Here is a 12,556-nt window from a genome sequence, read left to right as displayed (position 1 = left end):
AGTTTCCCATCAAAAATGGCTTTTAAATGTTTAAATTTTGTGGGAAGGGGCATGCTTTGTTATTATAAAAAAATCAATATCCTTCCAAATGAAGTGAGCCACTAATGAATTAAACCCAAGATGGCACTATTTTTACTGTTGTTAATGACACAGAAACCACAAAGGGAATATCCCTTTCCCTTTGCATTTTGATATTGCAAAGGAGCAAATAAAAAATAACTATTCTGAATAGTTCATGTCAATTAGAGACCAGACTTTAGGACTAGCTCCTAACATCTCCTCTAATGTTGACCAACTTTAGCAGCTAAAGGCATCTTATTGAAAAATAAGTTGAATGCTCTGCCTATAAATTCAGCAGAGATATATATATATTTTTAAAGATTTTATTTATTTATTTGCGAGAGAGAATGAGAGAGAGCACGAGAGGGAGGAGGGTCAGAGGGAGAAGAAGACTCCCCGCTGAGCAGGGAGCCCAATGCAGGACTCGATCCCGGGACTCCAGGATCATGACCTGAGCCGAAGGCAGTCGCTTAACCGACTGAGCCACCCAGGCGCCCGAGATGTATTTTCCAAACCCAGTTTTAGAGACTCCCCTGAGAAACCTGCTCTCATCTCAGTAGGCCACCTTAGTTGGTATCTTCCTTTGATGAATATCGAAAGCAGTGAAGTGATACTTTGCATGCAGAGCAGATTGCTGTAATGTTAATAGTTATGAATAAGAGACTCATCACAGACTTTTCTCTTCCTAGGTGCAATCAACAAATATCCACCCATAAACTTCAAAATGAAGTGCAATAGACTGAGCTCTACAGATCTGAAGCAGCCCCCACGGCAGTGGCGAAGGTATTTTCAGCTTGAGAGAACTTGATAAATAATGTGCCCCCCTTTCTTCTCCTCATTCTCTATAATTTCTTCCTCCTCCTTTTCTCCCTCTTCCTCCTCCTCCATCCTATTTGGACAAAATCTACAGGTACATAATATTAAAATATAATTTGGGGGAATAAGAGATAATAAAAAATGACCAGGTTGGTGTGAAAAACAACCAGAGACTTTTTAAAAGTGGAAAATCTAAATGTGGAACTAAAACAACCAATGGGACACTTGAGTGGCAATGAGCATAATTAATGACCAGATAGTGGTTTCTAAATATCATTCCCCAAAGGAACCAGGGTTTCTTGGAGAGAGAAAAGCTAATTCTAGACTGTAGCAGGGAAAGTACAATATGACTCTCAAAGATTTATTATGCCGGAAAGCAAGGAAGTAGTAAAAAACTAGCAGTGTCATGTCAAAAGGACAAAGGAGTGAAAAGATTCCTACTGGCCTGATTTTGGACAGTTTAACATCAGAAAGAATAATGGTAATGGATTATAACAGAATGAATTTTTAAAGTCCACAAGTCTATATAGAGATCCGAAAAGGGAGGAGGGTAGTAAAAGTTCTTTTTTATAGAAGTATGGAGCTAATAAATATAGAAGAAAATGGTAGACTTAAAAAATCACCAATTTGTGAGGCACCTGGGTGGGGCAGTTGGTTAAGTGTCCAACTCTTGATTTTGGCTCAGGTTGTGATCTCAGAGTCATGAGATTAAGTCCTGTGTTGGGCTCTGTGCTCAGCGCACAGTCTACTCGGAAATCTCTCTCCCTCTTCCTCTGCCCCTCCTGCTCATGCACGTCCTCTCTCTTGTGAATAAATAAATCTTTTTTTAAAAATCACCAATTTGTAATCTCCAGTGTAATAATGGAGTCAGATGAGAATCAAAGAATGCTAAAACCACTGGGTGACAGGTTGTTTGGGAACAGGCTATTTTACAGTCTCCCAGACCATTCACATATTACTAACTTATTAATTACAAAGAAAGGAAATATGCATGTACATGGTAAGATCTGGCAGTTCCCACTGTGGCCAAGATTTGACATTATGTGCTTCCTGAGGTGATGCAGGGGGAGATACATCACCTTGAATGTAAGATTCTTGCAGGGAATGTTTGACCCAAGTCTCATAGTGAGGAAACCATTAGACAATTCCAGAATATGGGGTTTTCTTCAGAACAGCTGACCTAGTCAGAGGTTTCAACGTCATGAGCAGCAAAGAGGTTGTGGGGTACTATTCTAAAATGGGAGAGACTAAGGAGACATAACCATCAAATGTAATGGTGTGAAACTTGACCGGATCCCAGGTCAGAAAAAAAGCTCATATAAATGACTTTTGGTGGACAACTGGGGAAATTTGAGTATGAACAATATGTCAGGAGATATTATTGATTCATGTGAATTTCCTTATGTGTAGTAATACTATCATGTTCATATGAGAGAATGTTTTTGTTCTTGAGATAGGTATATTGAAGTATTTAAAAGTAACATGTATAATATCTGCAATCTATTTTCAGATGGTTTCCCTAAAAGGAAATAGGATGGGGTTTTATGTGTGTGTGTATGCACATATATGAGTGTATATGCATATATGGATGTGTGTATGCATATGTGTGTGTGTGTGTGTGTATACACACAGAGTAACAAGATGGTAACATTTGGAGAACCAAATAGGTGAAAAGTATAAAGGTATTTATTTATTCATGGTTTTGTTCTTAACAAGATTCTGTGAATTAAAAAATAAAACTCAGTGGATGAATTAAACAGAATAATAGACACATCTAAAGAGAAACACAGTGAACTGGAGAATAAAGCTGAAGAAATCACTCAGAATGCAGAGAAGATAAATGTAAGAAGTTTAGAGACAGAACAGAATGGAAAGATCTATATCAAATTGGAGTTCTTGAAATCAGATAAAATAGAAATAATAAATGAGATAATGTTCAAGTACATCAAGAGATGGTCATTTTCAAGAACTTATCAAAGATATGAATTAAAAGATGAAGAAAAGACAAGGTACAATAGGGAGGATAAATAAAAAGAGCCATTAGACGTGGCGTAGGGGAATGCAGACATCAAGCCAAATAAAAAGGCAGACTGAAAGAAAGAGAAGATTATCTACAAAGAAACTACAATTAGGTTGGCAGCTGGATTATTAGTAGCAATAGTGGAAGCCACAAAACTGTTAAGAACTTTTAAAGTAATGGAAGAACATTTTTATCAACTTAAACCAACTTTAAAAAATAATGGTATAACAAAGATAATTAGGATAAACAAAAAACAGTTCACCACAAAGACCTTTGCTAAAGGAACTTCTAAAGTATGTACTTCAAGGAACATAAAAATGACTATGGAAGGAAGGGCTGAGATGCAACACTAATAAATGATCAAAACTTGACAATATTTAGGAAGACCTAAATGTTAGATTTCTAAGCAATAGTAATATCTAATTTGTAGGGTTACAAAAAAGCCATACTTGTTAACAAAGGTATGAAAATAAGATATTTGTAGGCACCTGGTGGTTTAACAGAAAAAAAACTATTGTACTAAGACTATACATATTAATATTATTTAAACTTGAGAAAATATATTGGACAATAAAATAATCTTTTATTTAAAAAAATGAAGTTGAGCCTGAAGGGTAAAAAAGGTAGTACTGAAAAATGGGACAATAATAATAATACATGTCATGGGGAGGTAAATGGAGTTAAGGGCTCTAGGAATTTGAATTGTTTGGGCTGGCTACTGAAAAACTTTAGACTTCCTTAAAAATGTATTAGAAACTGTGATGGTACCTGTGGAAAAAAAAATGGAATGTAGCTAACTACCAAAACTGTAGTGCAGGAAAATGCAATAAAAACAAGAACATAAATATTTTTTTAAATAAAAAGGCAACAGGGGGAGGACAAGTAGAAGGCACAAAGTAAAACAGCAGAATCAATTCCATTTAAATATATCAGGAGTCATAATAAATATCGACTAAACATGCCAGTTATAGAGATAGATGGACTTAAGAAACAAAATAAAATCCAGCTATAACTTGCTTTCAATTATAGAGACACAACCGCAAAATAAGGACATGGAAAAGTTGGAAGTAAAATTATGAAAAAATATACCAGGCAAATTAAAAAAAAATCTGGAAACATAATATATACTGCTATATGCAGAAGGTGATATATACAAACCTACCAGTAACCAGAACAATAAAGCTAGAATATAACATTAATATCAGGTAACATATTCTCTTTAACAAAACAGTATTATGGGGATAAAAAGCCACTACATGATGACAAAGTGTTCAATTCATGAAGAAGATATAACAATTCTAAATTTCTAAGAGGGTAATAAAATAATCTTAAAATATACAAAGTAGAAATTGAAAAACCACAAGGAGAAATTGCCGTCGAACTATTATTAGAGTTGGAGATTTCGGTACACCAGTTTGAATAATCAGTCAGGCAGACAAAAATGAGTAAAGATATTAAAGATTTCATCATAAATAACAAACTTGATTTAATAGGTTCATTTAGAACCCTGCGTAGAAAAATGAGACATTCTGAAGAGCACATGTAACATTAACAACTAGTTGAATCAAGGTGGAGACTTAACCAGGTGTTCGTTGAGCAGTTTTTAACTTATCAAGCAGGTGTCAACAAAGCTCTAAGAACTAGTGTCATACAATCCAAACTGATCGGAATTCAATTAAGTTAGAAATTAATAACATTTAAAAAATCCATACATTTTTAAATTAAAATCACATTCCTAAATAAGGTAAAAAATTATAATGAAAACTTTAAAATACTTAGAATTGTATAATAATCAAGATGTTATATGTCAAAATTTATGGGATATGTCAGAAGTCATAATTTAGGAAAGTTTATAGTCTTAATTCTTGTGTTAGGGAAAATTTTGTAACTCTAAAAGCTAAATATCACTCTTGAGCTATTATAGAAGAAGAAAAAAAAAATATATATATATATATATACCCAAAGAAAGGAATCAAAGTAGAACTTAATATTTTTTAATTACGGTATTTTTAAGAGTATCAATAAAGGCAAAGTTTTTATTTTTTTTTAATTTTATTTTGTTATGTTAGTCACCATTCATTACCTCATTAGTTTTTGATGTAGTGTTCCATGATTCATTGTTTGCATATAACACCCAATGCTCCATCCAATTATGTGCCCTCCTTAATACCCATTACCAGGCTAACCTATCCCCTCACCCCTCTGCCCTCTAAAACCCTCAGTTTGTTTCTCAGAGTCCATAGTCTCTCATGGTTCGTCTCCCCCTCTGATTTCCACCCCCTTCCTACTTTTTTTTTTTTTTTAACATATAATGTATTATTTCAGAGGTACAGGTCTGTGATTCATCAGTCATACACAATTCACAACACTCACCATAACACATACCCTCCCCAATGTCCATCATCCAGCCACCCCATCCCTCCCACCTCCCACCACTCCAGCAACCCTGTTTGTTTCCTGAGATTAAGAATTCCCCATATCAGTGAGATCATATGATACTTGTCTTTCTCTGACTGACTTATTTCGCTTAGCATAATACCCTCTAGTTCCATCCACGTTGTTGCAAATGGCAAGATTTCGGGGGTTTTTGATGGCTGCATAATATTCCACTATATATATATATACCACATCTTCTTTATCCATTCATCTGTTGATGGACATCTTGGCTCTTTCCATAGTTTAGCTATTGTAGACATTGCTGCTATAAACGTTGGGGTGCATGTACCCCTTCAGATCACTACATTTGTATCTTTGGGGTAAATACCCAGTAGTGCAATTCCTGGGTCATAGGGCAGCTCTATTTTCAACTTTTTGAGGAACCTCCGTACTGTTTTCCAGAGTGGCTGCACCAGCTTGCACTCCCACCAACAGTATAGGAGGGTTCCCCTTTCTCTGCATCCTTGCCAACATCTGTCATTTCCTGACTTTTTTTATTTTTTTTATTCTTATGTTAATCCCCATACATTACATCATCAGTTTTAGATGAAGTGTTCCATGATTCATTGTTTGTGCATAACACCCAGTGCTCCATGCAGAATGTGCCCTCCTCAATGCCCACCACCAGGCTAACCCATCCTCCCCCCCCCTTCTAGAACCCTCAGTTTTTCAGAGTCCATCATCTCTCATGGTTCGTCTACCCGTCCGATTTCCCCCACTTCATTCTTTTTTTTTTTTTTTTAGATTTTATTTATTTATTTGAGAGAGAGAGAATGAGAGAGAGCATGAGAGGGAGGAGGGTCAGAGGGAGAAGCAGACTCCCTGCCGAGCAGGGAGCCCGATGCGGGACTCGATCCCAGGACTCCAGGATCATGACCTGAGCCGAAGGCAGTCGCTTAACCAACTGAGCCACCCAGGCGCCCTCCCCCGCTTCATTCTTCCCCTCCCACTACCTTCTTCTTCTTTGACTTGTTAATTTTAGCCATTCTTACTGGTGTGAGGTCATATCTCATTGATGTTTTGATTTGGATTTCCCTGATGCCGAGTGATGTTGAGCACTTTTTCATGTGTCTGTTGACCATTTGGATGTCTTCTTTGCAGAAGTATCTGTTCATGTCTTCTGCCCATTTCTTGATTGGATTATTTGTTCCTTGGGTATTGAGTTTGATAAGTTCTTTATAGATTGTGGATACTAGCCCTTTATCTGATATGTCATTTGCAAATATCTTCTCCCATTCTGTCGGTTGTCCTTTGGTTTTGTTGACGGTTTCTTTTGCTGTGCAAAAGCTTTTTATCTTGATGAAGTCCCAATAGCTCATTTTTGCCCTTGCTTCCCTTGCCTTTGGTGATGTTTCCAGGAAGAAGTTGCTGTGGCTGAGGTCAAAGAGGTTGCTGCCTGTGTTCTCCTCTAGGATTTTGATGGACTCCTGTCTCACATTTAGGTCTTTCATCCATTTTGAGTCTATTTTTGTGTGTGGTGTAAGGAAATGGTCCAGCTTCATTCTTCTGCATGTGGCTGTCCAATTTTCCCAACACCATTTGTTGAAGAGACTGTCTTTTTTCCATTGGCCATTCTTCCCTGCTTTGTCAAAGATTAGTTGACCATAGAGTTGAGGGTCCATTTCTGGGCCCTCTGTTCTGTTCCATTGATCTATGTGTCTGTTTCCGTGCCAGTACCATACTGTCTTGATGAAGACAGCTTTGTAATAGAGCTTGAAGTCTGGAATTGTGATGCCACCGGCTTTGCTTTTCTTGTTCAACATTCCTCTGGCTTTTCGGGGTCTTTTCTGGTTCCATACAAATTTTAGGATTATTTGTTCCATTTCTTGGAAAAAAGTGGATGGTATTTTGATAGGTATTGCATTAAATGTGTAGATTGCTCTAGGTAGCATTGACATTTTCACAATCTTTGTTCTTCCAATCCATGAGCATGGAATGTTTTTCCATTTCTTTGTGTCTTCCTCAATTTCTTTCATGAGTATTCTACAGTTTTCTGAGTACAGATTTTTGCCTCTTTAGATTTATTCCTAGGTATCTTATGGTTTGGGGTGCAATTATAAATGGGATCGACTCCTTAATTTCTCTTTCTTCTGTTTTGTTGTTGGTGTATAGAAATGCAACTGATTTCTGTGCATTGATTTTATATCCTGCCACTTTGCTGAATTCTTGTATGAGTTCTAGCAGTTTTGGGGTGGAGTCTTTTGGGTTTTCCACATAAAGTATCATATCATCTGCAAGGAGTGAGAGTTTGACTACTTCTTTGCTAATTTGGATGCCTTTTATTTCTTTTTGTTGTCTGATTGCTGAGGCTAGGACTTCTAGTACTGTGTTGAATAGCAGTGGTGATAGTGGACATCCCTGCCGTGTTCCTGACCTTAGGGAAAAAGCTCTCAGTTTTTCCCCATTGAGAATGATATTTGCTGTGGGTTTTTCATAGATGGCTTTTATGATATTGAGGTATGTACCCTCTATCCCTACACTCTGAAGAGTTTTAATCAAGAAAGGATGCTGTGCTTTGTCAAATGCTTTTTCTGCATCTATTGTGAGTACAATGTGGTTCTTGTTCTTTCTTTTATTAATGTAGTGTATCACATTGATTGATTTGCAGATGTTGAACCAAACTTGCAGCCCAGGAATAAATCCCACTTGGTCGTGGTGAATAATCCTTTTAATGTACTATTGGATAGTATTTTGGTGAGAATTTTTGCATCCATGTTCATCAGGGATATTGGTCTGTAATTCTCCTTTTTGGTGGGGTCTTTGTCCAGTTTTGGGATCAAGGTAATGCTGGCCTCATAAAATGAGTTTGGGAGTTTTCCTTCCATTTCTATTTTTTGGAACAGTTTCAGAGGAATAGGTATTAATTCTTTAAATGTTTGGTAGAATTCCCCTGGGAAGCCATCTGGCCCTGGGCTCTTGGGGAGATTTTTGATTACTGCTTCAATTTTCTTGCTGGTTATGGGTCTGTTCAGGTTTTCTATTTCTTCCTGGTTCAGTTTTGGTAGTTTATACATTTCTTGGAATGCATCCATTTCTTCCAGATTATCTAATTTGCTGACATATAGTTGCTCATAATATGTTCTTATAAATGTTTGTATTTCTTTGGTGGTGGTTGTGATCTCTCCTCTTTCATTCATGATTTTATTTATTTGGGTCATTTCTCTTTTCTTTTTGATAAGTCTGGCCAGAGGTTTATCAATCTCATTAATTCTTTCAAGAACCAGCTCCTAGTTTCGTTGATCTGTTCTACTGTTCTTTTGGTTTCTATTTCATTGATTTCTGCTCTGATCTTTATTATTTCTCTTCACCTGCTGGGTTTAGGCTTTATTTGCTGTTCTTTCTCCAGCTCCTTTAGGTGTAGGGTTGTGTATTTGAGACCTTTCTTATTTCTTTAGAAAGGCTTGTATTGCTATATACTTTCCTCTTAGGACCACCTTTGCTGCATCCCAAAGATTTTGAATAGTTGTGTTTTCATTTTCATTTGTTTCCATGAATTTTTCTAATTCTTCTTTAATTTCCTGGTTGACCCATTCATTCTTTAGTAGGATGCTCTTTAGCCTCCATGTATTTGAGTTCTTTCTGACTTTCCTCTTGTGATTGAGTTCTAGTTTCAAAGCATTGTAGTCTGAAAATATACAGGGAATGATCCCAATCTGGCAAAAGTTCTTTTAAAACTTAATCATATACATATCTATTTTTGGCATGTATGAACATTACTTACCTCTTTTTTTTTAATTAGAATTGTAGTTAGGAGAGTGTTTCAGTGGAAAATCATGCTGTACTATCACACACGCATGTGCACCCCACATCTGAGTAAAATCAAATGTGTACCAGCCCATGGGAATCACACTTAGGCAAATGCCTTGGATAGTGTGTGCCTACTTTTAGTGTGCAGTGTCCTCATTTCTGTGTGGTGATCAGGGCCAGAGAGGCACTCTCAATCCAGATGCCCCAGTTCCAGAAACTGAGAAGCCTCTGCCTCAAATCTCCTTACCTTGCTGGGAAGCAGGGAACTGTCCAGCAGCAAATGCTTCCTGAACTCAGGCCTATACCAGGCCCGTGCAGTCGGTCCTCAAAGAGCAGGGCTCCCCCTGCTGCAGGTGTCTGGCAGCATGGAAAGGAGCTTCCCATTTGCATTTGCACTGGGCGCCACATATTATGGAGCTGGCCATAACTACCAAAGGCAGATACTGAAGCCAGCCTATACAAATTAAAAGACATTTCTGGAAACTATTCCTACCATACATTTTGTCTAAAGATCAGTATGAGTGGAGGGGATTCACAGTACTCTTTGACAGGATGTTTCTTCCCCTTCTTCACATTGCCCAGCTATCCTGGAGGCTCAGCTTCTCCTATGTATCCGAAACAGGGAAATGACAGGAAATGGCTGGGACATCAGGAATTGAGACATGAAATCCATACCACTGTTAGTGGGCTCCCTGATGGTTCCTTAGCCTAGGACACCCCAGGCCTTCTCTAAGTGACCGAAGACCCTAATAAAAGGTAACAAGCCACACAGCTGCTTCTGAAACTCCCTGCCTGAGCCTTTCAAGAGAAGTGAGGCAGAATTGAGCACATAATTGAGGGAGCTGAGAATGCCTGCTAGGCAGGATGCCTGGCCATAAAGATGACTTGCCAAGCCTCAGAATGACTTGCATAAGAATTAGATCATTCCCCTGTGAGATTTTGAGAAATACAGGTAGAAGCTGGTTCTTATCAGAAAGAAAAGAAAGGAATTGAACATGAGCAACCAAGGAGACAGATGGCCACTAAGGGTGAGATTGTAGGGCAGCCTCTTTGTAAGCGCTTAGTTCCGCTCAGAGACAATAAAAGACAGAAAGCCACCTGCTTATTGCTTCATCCAGGCAGGGAAGCTCTTGTGCCAGACTTCAAGCGCGGATAGACCAGAGCCAGAACAATCAAATTGTAAAAAATGGGCACAGTCACCAATGCCATATGAATAATACATCTGTTGTAATTCTACCTTCCAAAGTATGTTTTTTAGACACACAAAATGCCTATTAAAAAGGATTCTCAAAATAGAGGCAATCTTGTCTGCGTTTTCTACTCCAGTGCATCCAGTCAACTAGTTAATGCAGCATAGTTGACTCCTGATTATCTGCATAGATAGAGGAATCTGTGATCACTGAGAACTGAAATCTACAGAGTCCTACCCACCTCATTTTGTCTAGCCGCCATATCTTTCCACAAGCTTTCATGGAGTTGGGCACAGGATGCAAAATGATCGGCTATATTTCATTCCTGTTTCTTTATCTTGACTACCTATTGTTGGAGTTACCAATCAGTAAAGAAGTAGCTTAGCAATATGGAATAAAAGGAAAAACAGAAATTCTATATGGTTCCCAAACAGGGTAATCAAATGATTCTTACCAAATGCTTATCAAATACAAGCTCCTGTGTACAACAGTGAAAAAAAAGTTCAGAGATATGATATTTATCATGTTCCAACCTTTTGAGAATAAAAGTATCTGAGGGGGAGAAAAGATAGCAATGTCATACTTATCAGTTTAGCAGCTTTTTCTTAACAGAGGGAGGAAGATAACAAAGATAACTTATCATAAAAAGGATCCAATGGAAAGGGGGAAGTTGGGGAAGGGGAACCCAAGACATGAAAATGGTGTGATCGAGACTCAAAAGAATACATTCTCAGGGCACCTGGGTGGCTCAGTTGGTTAAGCGACTGCCTTCGGCTCAGGTCATGATCCTGGAGTCCTGGGATCGAGTTCCACATCAGGCTCCCTGCTTGGCAGGGAGTCTGCTTCTCCCTCTGACCCTACCCCCTCTTGTGCTCTCTTTCTCACTCTCTCTCTCTCAAATAAATAAATTAAAAAAAAAATACATTCTCCATGATTGGTGGAGCCATGTTCTATGTGTATAAACAATTATGACTTTGGAGAATTTGAGCTCCTAATATTTAGTTCTAGAAATAAAAAAATAGAGCAAAAATGGGAGGTGTGAGAAATTGTATTTGCACTGAAATTTAGCTTTCTTGGTAACTGGGAGAAGTTTGTTGATCAACTTGCTATATTCCAGATAGCACTGATGGAAGTGAATGGAGACATACTTTGGGATATGAGTTTCAGAAGCCCAGACATATAGTATATAATGGCATGGTTCTTTGTTGATTTGATGTCTCCTTTGCTTCTAGGTCTCATTATAGAGGCAAAAGGAATATGTGGAGTGTGTGTATGTGCACAAATATGCATGTATGTCATGTGTGAGAGAAAGAAGTGAACTAATTTTAATTTATCTTTCACTTATTTTCTAAATATTTTTGTTTTCGTGAGAGATCAGATTTAAAGCTGGTAAAAGCAGAAAAATCCAAATATGAAGAAATGGATTGTAGTGAATACTGGCACTGTTTTTCTGATGTCAATGTGTTGGAGTTCTCTCAACTCTTCCCTTGACCACAATTCAGCAAACGTTTGAGATTTATCAGTATTGATAAACCTACTCTTCTTATGCCACTAGGCTCTCACACATTCATTCTAAAAATATTTACAAAGAGCTTATGTGCCAAGCTCCTCATACCTTCTTAACTGTCCAACCTGCCCCAGGCCGTCTGCTTTCCTGTGGTTCTGCACCCATATCCAGGTGTTCCTGATAGCATGACCTTTTTCATTTCACTTTCCTATTCTAAATATCTTGATAGTTGGGGCACCTGGGTGGCTCAGTCAGTTAAGCGGTTGCCTTCGGCCAGCTCAGCAGGGAGTCTGCTTCTCCCTCTCCCTCTGCCCTTCCCCCACCCCTGCTTGTGCTCTCTCATGCGCGCGCTCTCAAATAAAATCTTTTAAAAAATAATTATCTTGATAGTTTTCCATGGTGTCCCAAATAAAAAACAAGTTCAATGGAAGTAACACCAAGCTCTTAAGAGGGTTGGGTTATAGTCTCAGTTCTGTCCCTGATATTCACCTCTACATGCAGTCTGTTTCCTCATCTGTAAGCAAGAGCACCACGGTAATTAGTCTAGGGGATTTTGAATGTTGCTCACAACATGGGTGGTATTTCTTCCCATTTAAAACCTGAAGATGCAAGGATCACTCTAGTTAAGTGATTTGCTCGGAGCTGCTCAGCAAGTAGAGCAGCTTGAATAGAAGAATGCTTATGGACTTAAAGCTCTTTCTACCACCTCCCTGTAAAATAAGGTTGTCTGAAATGGCTCCCTTCCTGCGCTAATACAGTAACCATTAGCTTTCAATTAAA

At 38.1% G+C, this 12,556-nt stretch overlaps 1 protein-coding gene across 4 annotated transcripts in view; it reads left to right on the top strand.

Annotated features, from left to right (window-relative positions):
• COL6A6 (collagen type VI alpha 6 chain) overlaps window positions 1-12,556 on the top strand; it is a 136,959-nt gene that overhangs the window by 121,374 nt on the left and 3,029 nt on the right. For all 4 annotated transcript variants that reach the window (XR_010410559.1, XM_064588002.1, XM_064588005.1 and 1 more), the window contains one exon: window positions 750-843. Coding sequence is in view for 3 of the 4 variants with exons in the window: in XM_064588002.1 (XP_064444072.1) it covers window positions 750-843 (94 nt within the window). In the remaining variant the exon portion in view is untranslated. Of the gene's footprint in view, window positions 1-749; window positions 844-12,556 lie in introns of those variants that run through there.

The sequence above is a fragment of the Mirounga angustirostris genome, unplaced genomic scaffold (genome assembly GCF_029215605.1).
Source record: "Mirounga angustirostris isolate CCGP_5_RB_7025 unplaced genomic scaffold, mMirAng1.0.hap1 SCAF_1, whole genome shotgun sequence".
In the NCBI taxonomy this organism is placed as follows: domain Eukaryota; kingdom Metazoa; phylum Chordata; class Mammalia; order Carnivora; family Phocidae; genus Mirounga; species Mirounga angustirostris.
This window is presented reverse-complemented; position numbering and strand designations above follow the sequence as displayed.